We start from the raw sequence: 15,852 nt of genomic DNA, 5'->3' as shown, positions 1-15,852 counted from the left end.
ATATATCTGTGGGTGTAGCTAGGTTAGCTATTAACCCCACTGTCATTATGTTGTAAAATGCAATACCGCACATTTTGTGAGCTTTCTTTTCGACCAGCCTCTACTTACGAGTCACCTGTATTTGTGGAGTCGTGCCATCAGAAACAAATCCGTCATGGATCAAGCAGGTAAGAGCTCAGGATTATAAGTATGTGTGTGTGTGTGTGTGTGTGTGTATATATAATGTGTGTGTATGGTTGTCTCTCTCTCTATTTAAATACACACACACACACACACACATACATATATATATATATATATATATATATATATATATATATATATATATATATATATATATATATATATATAAAAATTAGAGATGCACCGATGTATCGGTTGATAACCGGTAACGGCCGATAAAGGCTATTTTCCCCGTTACCGGCCGATAGTTTAAAAACAGCCGATCAGGGCTGATTATATCCAGTCAACCAAAAGCGGGTGGGAAATGGAGATATATATAATATTCGTGTGTGTGATATTTTTAGCTTCTCAGGGTCTGCCGATGAAACCAGTCGGGTGTCCATCTGGGCTGGAGTATTTAACACAGGTGAGATCCGACATTATTAAAATCACTGAGCGACGTCCAGGGTAGAATTTCACCCAAAAGGATTCATGTGTACATAGCGTGTGAGCCTCTGGTGTACTTTGGATATAGACACTGTGTCACCTAACATTAAATATGGGTGTGTATGTATGATTGAATGTTTGTGTACATGTGTGTGATCTCTTTATGGGGATCAGATCGACCAGCTTCTCATTCATCAGAAAGTGGAGATGCTTGAGGGTGAGTGTTTTTTTTTTTTTTTTAGAAAAAAAAACTTTCTTAAAGTAAAACAAAAAATGGAAGAAATTCCGTCACGAACATGAACAATGTTGTTGTGGCTTCTTCCTTGATCTTGATATTTTCAACACTTCCAGCACAAGGTTAAACCGATCAAAGGTCAAACAGGATTTGCATTTGCGTTTGATTCTTTGGCAGCCACTACACGGCGTTGTTCACTTGAATTTGAATTCTGTAAAGCACATAATGACGCCACGCTTTGCTATAAATCTTTCTGGGTGACCGTCAAAATACTACAGTTTCAGACTGAAGAATCAGGAGGCCGAGAGCCAGGTTATAATAAAATAGTTTATTGCATGCGTGAAGACAACCTGCGCGTCCACGTAGACACGGCCGTACAAAAGGTCACACTCTGGGACAAACAGATAATTTCCAAGGATAAGACACGAGTACATCATGAGTAAACAAATGGTTTCAGAAATCACATTAAATTGAATTGATCTTAAAAGGAATAAGTCATGTATCCATTCACAAATAATCATGCAAAAATGTTATAATAATAATAATAATAACAATAATAAGCCCAGCACCTAGTGGTCAAACTGGGAACTGCAAAATGGGATCTGTAATACACGCTAATAAAAAGAAACCAACTGGGGTGAGAATCACACTGCCCCATGCTTCCACTTTGAACGTTTAGTTTTTATGAGTGGGGGATGGGTGGCAGACATGATATTCACTCGAATGTGTCGGCTTAAAACAAGCGTCTAGAGTGCATACTGTGGACGACTGTGTGCTAGCGACGCTGAACTGCCTATTAGTCGGGTGTGATAGCGTCTCGACTTTTTTGTTTGTCGTTATTAACGTCCGACAGCTTCTGCAGTGCAGTTAACGAAAACAAAATGTTATTCTGCAATAGTTCTTTTAGGATGGGAATCCAACAACAAGTATCTGGTGAGGAATGCACTCGGGCAGCAGGTCTTCTACGTGGCCGAGGAGAATGACTGCTGTAACCGAAACTTCTGCGGACGGCTCCGCTCCTTCGTCCTCCATGTCCTGGACAACACGGGCCAGGAGGTGATCACGCTGACCCGATCTCTGCGCTGCGACAGCTGCTTTTGCCCCTGCTGTCTGCAAGAGGTACTGCAGCACTACTGAAACTTAACTTCCGGGTAAAATTCCGTCGACTGAAACTTTTTTTTTTAACCCCCCACTTTCAGCTCGAGGTGCAGTCTCCACCGGGCACTCCTATCGGGTATGTGGTTCAGACCTGGCACCCTTGCCTGCCCAAGTACACCATTCAAAACGAGAAGAAGCAGGACGTTCTGAAGGTGGTGGGACCTTGCTGCACCTGGAAGTGTTGTTTCGATGTGAATTTTGAGGTAGAGTTCTTTCCGAGAACCACTCGGGTTATTTAGTCACACTACCATTTGAACTCCTCGTGAAAAATCTGGCATGTTGTGTTGAACAGATATGTCGTCGTTGTTTTCCCCCACTGTTTTTGGGAGGGTGCCAATAATTTTGGAGTTTGCCTGTATTTTCTTAATGTACCTAAGTGATTCCTTGGACCAAATCTATAAAGCGCGTGGTCTGACGTTTCTTCAGTTCCCTGCTCTCGAGTATAGTTCCTATGGTCGAGGAACTATATAACTTTAGTTTGTTGATGCTGTTAGAATGTACGTCGCTAGTACGCTTACTATGCTAACCTAGCGACGCTAGTAGGATCGCGAAGCTAGCACATAGCATGCCAATCAAGCTGATTCTCACACTGATTAGTGTGTCAGAAAAGATGAACTACAAGCTGCTTGCCCCTTGCTAGTTTAAATGTAAGGTAAACTGTAAAGCTAGAATACAAGCATACAAATGTCATGTCAGTTGTTTGTTTTTTTTTTACCTCAGATTTTGTCGTTGGATGAAGCGGAGTCTGTGGGTCGGATCAGCAAGCAGTGGACAGGCATCGTGAAAGAGGCTTTCAGCGACGCTGACAATTTCGGGATCCAGTTCCCACTGGATCTGGATGTGAAGATGAAGGCTGTACTTCTCGGAGCCTGTTTTCTCATCGTAAGCATTTATTTGTCCTGTTAATTATATATATATATATATATATATATATATATATATATATATATATATATATATATATATATATATATATATATATATTTTTTTAAAAACCCGGCACTTTTCCTCCATCTGACTGTTGGATCTGTTTTATTCGTTAGGACTTCATGTTCTATGAGCAGAATAATTAAAATAAAATAAAAAAAGCAGGAGCGGGAGTTCCTTCTTGTGTAAGTTTTCACTCTTTTAATGTCATTTTTTAAAAAGATTTTATTTGATATTATACCAGCTTGTTTGTTTTTTCATTTTGCTTGTGTTTCTTTTCCAGTTTCGTCAACGTGAGACGTCAATGCTTCTGCTCTTTAGGACACTAAATATGTATCTAGCAGGATGTACTTTTCCCTTCTACATCTCTCTCTACTCTATGTATCAGGAATGGATGTGTACAGTACCCTGTGTATTTGTTTCCTGTGTTTAAAAAAAAAATATATATATATCCTGTAGATGGCACTACAGTGCAATGCTTTGGCGCAACAGTCACTGTGTCCTTGTTTCTACACTGTATATAGAATATTAGCTGACACGTTTTTACTTTTTAAAACAAAAAATCGCTATTAATCTGGCCACTTTGGCAAAGACTAGGCCTTTTGTTTGGGCCCAAAAACCCCCATAACAGACCGACTACTACAAATATCACCAACAAAAATGCCCAAGATCAGCGGTTTTGAATAGCAAATGGACGACAGTCAGCTCTATAACACGGCCATAGGGATGTGTTTTGTCTGCCAGAGAGCAGTACACAAGCCTGACGCACGTTTGAAGCACCATCCTGCCCACGACCTGCTTGAGGAAAACAACAAGGGCATGACTGGTGGATGCGTTCGGTTTGATCAATAATGGAAGGCGTCGAATGGAGGCGTCTAGAGAGGCCAAATGAAAGGCCCGATTGAGAAAGGCATATCACGTGACCTAGATCAGACCATCTGTGCACTCAATTCCAAGTTCCTGTGACCAAAGGATCAACCCCCCTAAAAAATTCCCAATTTACCACATTACCTCTCTTTCCAGTCTCTCAATAGCGTCCATGCATCTCGGCCAGTGCATTGGACAAGAGCGTTAAAGGCCCCGCTGTTGGTTTAATGTCTATGCTCGACTAGCACCGGATGCATCCACAAAGCAAAAGGAACACCTTGTAGCCCAAACTAACCAGTCTAAGTAGCTCCTTGGAGGGTTGACCCCGTTTCGACAGGTTCAGTATTGTAAAGAAAGTCTGGTGGGTTTTTACTACATGGGAAGTAAACCATTTCAAAAGAATAGCATAATGAAGATTGATTTTTCCAGTGTGAAAAAAGTGCTGATGTCGTGCTCTTGGTTTCTGTTAAGCTAAATGGAGAAGGTTTCTCCAACATTACACAAGTATACAGTACATTTGAGTATATTTCAAAAATTGCATCCCCAATTAACATATTAAGTGATGTTAAGTACGTGTATATATATAACGAACTCAAAGCATTACTAATGTAAAGTCGAGTGAAGGAGGCGGAGCTTCAAGGTGGTCGAGAGTTGCGCAAATTCTGATTCATACTGTAGGTCGATTGACTCAATCAAATCAATCAAAAAAAGAAGACCGGCATTAAGTCGTATTTATGAATGACAATCAATGACCATCTTGAGACTTGAGAATTATTTAAATATTTTTTAAAATATCAGACTATCCCCAGCCTTGTTGTTGCAGGAGAATAACAAAGCCTACCTTACCACTTGCAGTGATTCTTCTGTTGAGTCTTTGCTTAATAATTAATCGAGGCAGCCCATCAATTTTTGATCCTGATTACGGCTGAGCGTCAGCATCGCACCATGCCGGAGGTGCTTAAAGAAAAAAAACAAAACGCAGAAATGTTTCCCCCAGATTCTCCAGATTTCTGGTATGTGGGGATTATTTTTTTTCCCCCTCTTGCTGACTGTATTATAAGGAGAGAAAACCATTTTTTAGAGCCGTGGGTGTCACAACACTTCCAGCTCTGTAATAAATGCTAGTATCAGGATATGAGACGATGGCACTCGTGCAGGCGCTCGATTAGATACCGACACACGGATGATGGGAAAATGAGGGGACGTGTCAGAGTGTTCATAAGCAAGAAAATTGCGACGTGTGTCGGGTGTGTGAATAAAAAGTTATTTAAATACTGGAATATACATTCGCTTGACATTGTCATGTTCGAGATGACTTTGTGATTCAAACCGTGCTCGGTTGATATTACGGCGCCCAAGAAAGCGTTCCTCACCACCACCACCACTCTGAAGGTCCACTCTTGATGCTAAATTCTGACCCAACAGGAAACAAAATTCATCAGATCAGGCAACGTTTTCCCAATTTCCAATCTCCAAACTGTCCAGGTTCGGTGGCCATTGTAGCCTCAGACTCCCGTTCTTGACTGACAGGAGCGGATCTGGTCTTCTTCTGTGGTAGCAATTGAGCCTCAAGCAAGTTCAACAAGTTCTGAGATGCTTTTCTGTTTAACCCAGTAGTACCGAGTGGTTATTTGTGTTATCGTAACCTTCCAGTCAGCTTGAACAGTCAGTCTGGCCATTCTCTTTTGACCTCTGAAGTCTAGATTTGGAGCTGCTATTGTATGCGGACAATAGAACGTAAAAAAACCACCAAAAAAAACGTTGGATTATTACGAAATACAGAGTGTTGCCCTGGTTTACTGTGATGATGATAATGCTGACTTTAAGGTGAACAACAACAAAAAAAAACCTCAAGAATTTCACAATGCAAACCCCAAACTACCTCATTTACTCAATTTTCAGCTACGTTCCTCTCCCTGGCTGTCCAGAGCGAGCCCTGCAGAGGAGAGAAAGTTGCCTGGCTTTTATTTATTAATCGGCTTCCACTAATCCAGAGTGCCTGGCCCGTTGTACTCCAGCCTACAGCGTGGATCCGAGCCACATCAAATATGCATCAACGTTCAAAGCCAGACCTGCTCTGCCAAACCCTCTGACAGACTCCAGGCCCTCATTTCACCCCACACGCTGCTGTCAATCAAATCAACCGGGCTCATCCGTGGTCGTCAAAATCAATATCTGGGATACGATGAGATTAACAAGGTGCAGGTGCGATTCTTTCTACTCCACAGCACAGTCTATAATACATAAAACACACATACAATATCCAAGCAATGCACAATAAACTAAAAAAATAAAATAATAATAATAGTAATAACCTACTATCGGGTCCAACAAATAAAGCGCTATTTTCGAGGGCACTGATTTCTGTGTGAAATAGTTTTGTGACTGTTTTTGCGCATAACAGGAACTCATCTACATCTCAGCTTCTTGTCCTGGAAGTCTGTTGGGTGTCTGATGATGCGTGCGTGTTTTTTTTCCCAGAGATGATGAATCCTATAAGAATGTCTCGTCCGCTTTTCAACACTTTCTTCCTTCCACTTGGCTCACGGTGAAGAAACAAACATCTCGCTATGTCTGTAATCTACAAGCAGCTTTGAGAGCGATGAAGCGTCCGCTCGATTTCAACGAAACCTGGCGCCTTGATTTAGAGAGCAACCGTCTGTGTTTTTAAGAGCACGTCTTTAAGCTTTCAATCAAATTTAAAATACCTGTGAACGGGCAACGTGCTGAGAGGTGCCTCTGTTAGCGTTAAGAACTTCACCAAGCCTTCGCTTTTTTCAACTGAAAAATGGATGCCGTGTTGCAGAGGTTACTGAAAGACAGGAATCTCTTCAGCGCTGAAGAAATAGCGGCATGCTACAGATATTGTAGCTAACATTACACTTTGGAAAAAAAAAAACCCATATAATTTGATTTTTATTTGACTATTCGAATGCCGACAATTTCTTAAAATCGAATGCTAAAGGCTGAGTTCTTGCTTGGGGGACACACACTACTCAAAAAATAAATAAATTGAGCTTCCATCGAAGACTTTTCCAGTCGGCTTTAATGATACCCCTGATACATCATTTGCTTATTTTTGTAGAGTCAGCCAACAAGGTAATTAGCAAAGTCTCTTTACAGGCATCAGAAGCAGAATATTCTGCGAGGAAATACCCAACGTAGCGGGATCCTCCTTGGCCTCTTACATAAAGTAACCAGATGCCCGCCTTTTGGGCGAATGCTGCGTTTTTTGATCTCCCAGCTGAAGCCGACGTATGAAGGAGGCATCAGAGGCAGTGTTGGTGTTTGAACTGACTAATTATACAACACTATCTGAGGAAGACTGCATTAAATCTAGATGAAAAGATGTGTATGTACTTGAGGCTAGAAAATTCTGTGCAATCTGCTGCATCCCCTACAGATAATGATATGTTTATTTTAATGATATATTGACACAGTCAAGAACTGGACTTATAGGAAGGCTGGAGTATTTCCTTGTTTAAACAAAAACCCTAGCACTGAACGTCAGTATGAATTGACATTTTTTATATCTGGCCTTCTCCATCATTTCAAATCATTTTGAAATGACCACTAGGGTCAACTGAATTTCAACCATGAAGTCCACCTTGACAGTCTTGGCAAAAGCCAGCCATTCCATTGGGCCAATGTCAGACATTCCATAGGGTCTAAATCCAGACATTCCATTGGGCCAGTGTTAGACCACTAGGGTCAGCAGGATTTCAGAGACTTTTAAATCCATCTTGCCATCACTGGACCAACATTAGCCATTCCATTAGGCCAACACTAAATACTCTACTGGGTCAAAATCAGCCATTACACTGAGCCAGTGCCAGATATTTCACTTAGCTAACATCAGCCATTCCTTTGGACCAGTATCAGCCATTCCATAGGGCCTAAAGCCAGACATTCCTTTGGACCAATGTTGGGTCATGGTGATCAACAGGATTTCATAAACTTTCAAATCCACCTTGCCAAAGCTAGACCAACATCAGACATTCCATTGGGTCAGCACTGGCTTTTTGCTTTTGTCTGTAGGGCCAACATTAACCACTCTGTTGAGCCAATGTCAGCCATTCCAATGGGTCAACATGAGCCAAATTGTTGGGCCAGTGTCAGACATTCTGTTGGTTCAACACGGGCTCAGTGTCATTTTGTCCATTAAGGCAACATTTCCATTCTGTTCGACCAAGATTCTGCAAGCCACCTTTAAATCCATCTCTGCCAACATTGGCCGAACATTGTATATGAAGGGCTAACATGAAGGGCCACCCAAAACGGATGTCTGGCGAATGCCAGTTTCCTAACTGTGCAGTCTGTTAACTTTCCTGTTAAGTATTCATGTTCTATAAATAAAAGCAACTATGAGTGACTAGCAGGTGAGCTAGCAAGAAACGTGTTCTATATCATAAATATATAGAGCGTGTAGTTATTAACGATTTCATGCGGTTTCACTTAGCGCATATACACGAGTATGTTAGCAAACAAGCAATGCTTACGTCTGCGTATTGTTATCGAGCTAGCAGGTAGCCAGTTTGTCTGTGGTGTTGTAGCAAAAAAAACATTAATATTGGTCATGCTGGAGCTGAAGTTGTATTTCTCCTCAAATGGCACACAGAGGTTTTAAAACAACTGCATGCTAATTAGGTTTTATTCCCACAGCATTTCTTCCGAACACCATATCGAGGTGATGATGCATAATGAAATGACGCTTCTGTGAATCCGCTTTAGAGAGAAAGAATAAACAGTGGCGACGGGTGGTCAGCTGTGTTCATTAATTATTTTCATCTGAATCATTACCTTCACTGGCTGTTTTTTTTTTTACCGTTAATTTTACAATTAAAGCCCTCTATGACTTTAATAACCGAGCTAGCTTTTAGAGATGGCTTTTGTGTGGAACTTGTGTTTATATCCTGCAGTCTGTGTGCTTTTAAAGGCAAATTATTTTGGCTGGTCTGATGCACAGCAGTAATTTCCGATGCGTGGACTCAAAGCCACACGCTGCAGTATATCTGTCCTCCCCCAGCCCCCCGTATACCGGTGAGAGTCCGGCAGTAGAAGAATAGGAATGGCTTGTTCAGGAAATCAGCCGTGAGTCACGACAGACAGGGACATGACTCCAGTCATGTCAATATCCATTACACTGCTGTTTGTTTATATACAAATATATATATATATATATTTGCAAATGGACAATGAAGTCCAGAGAGGCATGTGAGAGAAAGGAGAGGAGAAAATAAAACAAATGGTCAACCTGAGCAGTCAGACACGTGTCCACGCTAATCAAGCCGTTTCTGGGGATGAGAAAAAGTGAGGTGTGAAATATTATGGACCCTTTTGAATTGCGCCTAATGAAGATCTGGTCCATAATTTTGGAACAAGTGACCAAGACAACATCTCCTCAAGAAGTATAAGAATAAGCATCTTGAAGTGTTTTATTCTCCTTCTACCACAGCCACTCATTCCATTTATTATTGATTAAAGAATGGCATGCTGTCCGTCATTATTTATTTATTTGATTTAAAAGCTCTTAATAATTACATTTAAAGTGTCTTGTTTCCAAGAAACTAGCAAAGTCCTGAAGACTTCATAATGGTGGAAAACTTACCGGCTTTTGCGAAGCACTGAAACCGGAGACTCCTACCGTAAATGTTAAAAGGGTCATCCAGTTTAAGAGCTGTACATCAATAAAACGCGATAGAACCATACAGATACAGCCGAGTGCGAAAGTTTGCGCACCCTCAGAGCAAGATCAAGAAGACGATAACACAGATCACATGTCAAATGGCGTGAGACATGATGAATATTTGAACATCTCCCTTTCTGAACGTGATGTTCTCTAAGTTTTATGTGCACTCAAGTGCCTTTTAACCTTGTTTGTATTCTCGGAAACAGAAAGTGCTTTTGGATCCTTACAGTTGCGCCATCTCTCATCTCGTGCACTTTGACACATCACCAGTGATGCGTATCCTGGGGTCGTTGGGTGTTTTCAGCTCTTTCAACATCACACACACTTACCCTGGATCGTGTCCCCGCGGCTCACACGCTCCACGCTCGCCTTGCTCTTTACACTTTCCTCCATCCCGTCTTCCCAGGGCGACACTGAGCTCCAGCACGGACTGCTCAGTTGCATTGCGAAATAAAGCAAAAAATCAAGGAGTACTTTTTAGTGTTCTCCATTCCAAAATCTTCCACTTGAATGTTTATTAATACTAAATATATTAATGTATATTGCTATGATAAATTCTTATATGCTATCGGCATGTGTATCCGAGCAAAAATTAACACCTTGTTCAGTGAAAAATGGATCAGGTTCACTGCAGTGCTACTTAACTCTGCAGGAAATTATTTAGCTCTGCTGATTTTGGCCATTGTGTTAAAATGGCATTTGAAACGGACGCTAAATCTGTGCGTCTGTACACACCGCTGTGCAATTCAGCGGAAGGCCATTTTACATTCGTACCGCTTTCGTTTATACATTTCTTTTCTCATTAGTACGGGTGGAACAGTCCGGAATAATTCACAGCAGGACCAACCGCTCGACATGTCACGCGTCACGATTTTCATCTGCAAGAACTGTTCAAAGGATTGCTCTTAGCCGTGTGTTGTTTAGCAAAAAGAATGGAGAAATACGACTTCTTCAGCGTTCCGCAGGTCAAAAAGGAAAGCAGGAATGCGCTTTACTCCATTTAGTAAGAAGTTCAAATAATTTATTGAGTCAAGATCATCTTAAGATGGGGTGCGGGGGGGGGAGTATGCCGTTTCATTAAAAATGAATCATGTGGTGTGACTTGGTAAATATTTCAGTATATTTCTAATTGATTTTGTTTCAATTTGTTTCAAAAAGAGTTTCATGCAAGCTTTTAAAGACCATTGGGCTGGTTTAATATGGCAAATGGACTTCTAATATGAACCATGAAACTGAAAAGACTTGATGTTGTAGAAAATAATCAATGACTAATGACTATCAATTTGGACTGATGTGGCCCATATGACGTGGAGTTACTGTTAAGCGGATTGTCTTCCAATAACAGCATGGATGAAGAACAAAAAAAATGTTCTGGAAAGTTCTACATCTTGTCAAACAGCCCATTAGGACCCTTGATTGCCTCGTGGAAATTCAGCGCTCTGATTCGGACGGAATTTATTCCCGATAAACTAACGAGTTAATTAGACGGATTAAAGGATAAAGATTTGCAAATGCCAGTTTTCAAAGTTCTGATCATTCGATGATGATGACAAAAATGAGAGTAAACAAAATAGGATACTGTTTTAATGTTTAAAAAAAAAAATATATATTTAAAAAAAATCCCATATTTGAAAGATTGCTTGCAAACAGTGACGCATACCCTACCAGCGTATCCTCACACCCATACCCATAATGAGGAAAGCGGCGTGCGAGTGTAACGAGGCATCAGTCAGAGTGGCGCAAATAATACGTTTCTACACATGAATGTAATCAGGAGAGCACAGAAGATGATACGGACGAGAACTGACGGAGTGTGTGTGTGTGTGTGTGTGAGCAGAACTGTGAAATGAGATCCAGCAAAGTAGATTTGCTCTGCGATTTCATTCAAGTGTGTGTGTGTGTGTGTGCCGTTAAAGCACTAAAACAGAGGTGAACTAACATGAAATTCTCACCCCACACCACCTCTCATAGCCAATCGCATTCCACTGAGTGGGTGCTAAATCCTTCGCCGAGCTAACTCCATTTCACACCTCGACACGTACGACGGCATGAAACGCAGCACCGTATCACAATTACGCCAATTTCATTATTCTATTCCGAAGACATAAAAAGTTTAACCCCTGTGTGGTGTTCACAGTCTGCCCCGGATCGTAGCTCTAGATATTATTCTATATGATTATGATCGATAATGGGGGGAAAACGGACAAAAAATTCTGACATGCATGTAGCACTAACAGTGATTCTCGATTCTGATTGGTCGGAAGGTGTTGTAAAACTGCTCTCGTTCCGATAGGTTGTTGTCTCGTTAGTAACAGCTAACACACTGTTTAAAGAAAAAAAAAAAAGAGTCGTGATACTCTACATACAGAAACCCAACGGTGTCCCGACTAACCTTGTAACAGGCTCGAGGTGATGAATATTCATTTGTTTAAACTGATAATCTGAAAATGCCCAATAAGATGATTTCGAATGCCAGTGTACTGTGAGAAAGGGTTAAGCGCAACTATAAATGGGAAAAAAAGTACTTATTATTCTTTTAGAAATGAAAAAGTTGGGGGGGAAAAAAACGTGGAATGAAACGAGCTGTTTTATGAAAACTATCAAGTTCAGGGATTAATTAGCGTTCTCGTCAGCTCCTGTACCAGCCTGCCCCTGTGTGCGTTATTCGTTCATCGTCGCTGTGTTAATTGCTAATCGCTAACAATTTATTTTTAGTGAAAAATTGCTTGAGAAATGCACAATAAAAAAGAAAAAACATTACCTGATGAAATAATAACAGTTCCACATACACTTTATATCCTCTGCTCCTAGTCAACTTGTGTGCTGCTGAGAAAGCTGGGACGTGAAGATCCAGTCTCCGGCTCATTAACGAGTCCTCCGGGAGGCCCGAGTGTGTCCTGACGCAGCGGAAAAAGCAATGTCACGTCGTGAATTACCCCAAAATGCCTATAAGTTTAATAGGACTGAGGACCCAGTGGGGGTGTTCAGGCAGGTGTGAGCCCCCCCGCACACATTTAAATGAAATCCTATGCAATACACTGTTCATTATTTCCTTGTACTGCTCAGATGAGAATAACGTGTCCCTCTATGGGGCCTGTCAGTCTGCCAAGCTGGACATCGGACGTTTGACACGAATTTCCTGAGGTCTGACAAAAGCTGCCAGTAAAGAGGAATAAATTTGCTGAAGCCTCGGTGGAGTGTGTGTGAATGTGACATGTCCAGGTAATAGCTACGCTATGCATTGATCATTCTGTAATCCAGATACACAATAATATTTATGCATGCCTTCAATGCTTTGTTTCATGGTCAGATGTCAATCAACCTGCGCAGGGTTTCATGTTTGCCCGATATTCAGGAGCAAGAATGCTCTAATAAACCGAGAAGATAAATCTCACAAAGGCGCGGTGTGGGAATAACTGCGCAAGATCCCCATTACTATATTCCAAGATTATTTTTATTCAGATTTAGCTATCTGTCGGATTGTTATGGGTAACGTGGGTGTTCGATAATCATAAATCAAAAACCAGGAGGTCGAGTAACATGGAAACTAGTGTTGGAGTTAGGGGTAGCAAAAGCATAATAACGTTTATAATAAACTTTTTTAAGTTTAAAGACAAAACAGGGTATAAATCAAGAAGGAACACAAAACAGATGAACACAATCAGGTAACAAGCGAATGACAGGACGGGAGCTTGTCGTCATGGGATCCGTGACATGACGATTTGTATCACGCTCCTGTAGCTACATGTGCACTTTTACAAGAAACCACCTAGCAAGACCCTATCTACCACCTGGGATAACACAGCAACCACATAGCAACTGCATAGCAACACCCTAGCAAGCACATGTAATACCACATGGGATAACTCATGAACTGCCTGGCAACACCCCAGCTACCACCTGAAATACCACAGCAACGACTTACCAGCACAGTGAAAACACCTAACAACCACTTAGCAACACCCTAGGCGCCTAATCTAGCAATCTAATAGGAGCAGCTGTTTAAGGCTTTCAATATTGTTGATTATTTGTCAAACTCTTCCTCTAACCAAGCAGATTGCATGAGCTTTGTCTGAGCCGTAACATCAGTGCAGCTCAAGACGAAAATGTCAGCGCGCCGAGCACAGCAAGCCTGCTTCCTAAAAAACACGTCTCTGTGCTGGGTTTTGATAGCGCTGCTCGTTGCACCTCGAGGAGCTACTTAAGTGTTAAGACGCTCTCTGTTCCTGGACCGATGCCACAGAACGGCAGAGCCCATCTGCTCTGTTTCTGGCAACTACATATGGTCTCCTTGCTTCTTTTCATTAACGAGCACTCGTTTCTTCCTGGAATTCCTCCCAAAAAGACGTTCGCTGCAGGTACTTCCACAGCCACTTTGAGGTCACTACAAAGAAGCGTCTCGTTTCATCGACGTGGAGCCTCGAAGCATTATTTAAAAGAGATAAATCCAGTTTGAGAAATCTTATAAAAAGTTAATATTATTATTTTTAATTCCACATGAGATCATCAAAGTTACATTACAGTGGAAAGGTCTGCACAGCATTAGGACAGATTAAAGGCCGCGTTTAAGACATTTTGTATATTACGTAGGTTTCATAGATGCTCCTGTATTATGACACGTACCAAAAAGCGTGATGTCAATGGCGTATGTTGAGACATTAATGGTGAGGGATGGGGCAAAATATTCTGATTCGATCGTCTTGTCTCCGCTGGAGACTCAGGTTCCTGGACAGGAGTGGAACCCGAATTGGTCTTCTGCTGTGTCAACAAATTGGGCCTTCTGAGATGCTTTTCTGCTCACCACAGCTGTAAAGACTGGTTATTTAAGTGACCATAGCCTTCTCATAGCAGCTGTCTTCTGACCTGTTGCTCACTGGATGTTTGGTGTGTGTGTGTGTGTGTGAGAGAGAGTGAGAGAGATTTTCACACCACTCTGTGTATACTAAAGTGGCTGTTGTGTGTGAAAATCCCAGGGGATCAGCAGTATATAAGACACTCAAAACAGCCTGTCTGGCACCAGCATTATTTTCCTTTTTGTAGTGGTGCAATGTTTCACTTTTGCAGTATTGAGATACATTTAAAAAATTTTAAAAAATAAATAACAATTAGACACCAAACTTAGCTGATTGAAGGGCAAAAAAAAAAAAAAAAGAAGAGATTTCTTGATTTGTCACATGCATCGTACTATTGCCGTTGTATATCAACTGTTTTTGCTCTTACAGTAATGTTAGTCATATAATCTAGTAATAAAAATGAACACTGTGTTAGAAGCCTGTACATATTAGTATGTATACACACACACACACATATATGACTGATTTTCATGGATGAATTAAATATCCTGAAAATCTCAGTTTCCTTTGTTTTGAAGAGTTCTTGCTGGACTTCTGGACCCTACAGTCCGAACATAATCACTACATCCTCCATGCACATAATAAAATTCTCAGACCTCCCCCGCTGCGCTCGTGTACAAATTAGAGTTCTGTCCGATCCAGCGCCGCCGGTGTCTCTTGCTCTGGTGTAATTACCCCGGTGGCACCCGAGGCCCTGGCAGAGTGGCATGTAATTGGCACTCCTGCCTCCCCCTCAGGTGAAGCCATGCATTATAAATGTCATGCATACGTGGGCGACATGGCAGCCGGTGATCAATTTGCACTGCACTTGTCATTTATTCCCGTCGCAAGTAGACACACCGGGAGCGTGGGACGCCTCGTGTAACATTCCGTATCATCGCATCTTATTACACCGGATGAAACGATCGCTCGTGCTAAGTAACCGAGCTCGGCTATGCACGGCTCTGTAATTACCCATGTGTGCGAGGTGCCCACACACGCCAGCGCAAACACGTACACATCTGCTGCGCTTACAATACCACCGGCAATTAAGCCTGAGCACCAGCCTAATGCGATTTGTCGTGTCAGATTTCCTGAGGGACGCTCAGGAACTCGGCCACGTCTCTCAGGGTGAGCGTTGCCGCCTGCTTCGGACCGTGTCATTTCCACAAGGTCGTTAATTAATAAATAAATAAAAGATCCGAAATGGTGTCTGATCCGACAGGAGCTGCAGGTCATGAGTAAAAAAACAAAAACAAATCAATTCAATTAAGCATGCTAATGCTGGATGCTAAAAGCAGATTGCAGAAATAAACACGGAGTCTGAAGGTCTGGAGTGAAAATAATAAACAAAAAACAAACAAACATGTTTTCAATAGCTATAGCTTTGCTTTTACTTAAGTATTTATCTAATATCAGCCAGTAACCTGTAGTTACATATCATGCGCCACGTTAGCTAACATGCTAGTGTTCTTGAGGTAGCTAGCATTCATTTTTTGGAGAAGGTAAACTTTGCATGAGTGAAAATGAACTCT

At 41.5% G+C, this 15,852-nt stretch overlaps 1 protein-coding gene across 1 annotated transcript; it reads left to right on the top strand.

Annotated features, from left to right (window-relative positions):
- The first annotated feature begins 49 nt into the window (after window positions 1-49).
- LOC108267624 (phospholipid scramblase 1) lies at window positions 50-3,420 on the top strand. Its single transcript, XM_017471878.3, has 8 exons — window positions 50-167; window positions 528-589; window positions 784-826; window positions 1,743-1,963; window positions 2,044-2,205; window positions 2,723-2,884; window positions 3,046-3,114; window positions 3,213-3,420. Exons 1-7 carry the CDS (start codon window positions 155-157, stop codon window positions 3,073-3,075), a joined length of 693 nt encoding a protein of 230 aa, XP_017327367.1. The 5' UTR covers window positions 50-154; the 3' UTR covers window positions 3,076-3,114; window positions 3,213-3,420.
- Window positions 3,421-15,852: the final 12,432 nt, after the last annotated feature.

The sequence above is a fragment of the Ictalurus punctatus genome, chromosome 7 (genome assembly GCF_001660625.3).
Source record: "Ictalurus punctatus breed USDA103 chromosome 7, Coco_2.0, whole genome shotgun sequence".
NCBI classification, from domain to species: Eukaryota; Metazoa; Chordata; class Actinopteri; order Siluriformes; family Ictaluridae; genus Ictalurus; species Ictalurus punctatus.
The sequence above is the reverse complement of the archived record's forward strand: the minus strand, read 5'-3'. Positions and strand labels throughout refer to the sequence as shown.

Bases quoted from the DNA above. Each gene is read 5' to 3' on its own strand.
- LOC108267624 (XM_017471878.3), top strand. The intron at 2,206-2,722 runs GTAGAGTTCTTT...TTTTTACCTCAG, and splicing joins GTTTCGATGTGAATTTTGAG to ATTTTGTCGTTGGATGAAGC. The intron at 2,885-3,045 runs GTAAGCATTTAT...TTTATTCGTTAG, and splicing joins TCGGAGCCTGTTTTCTCATC to GACTTCATGTTCTATGAGCA.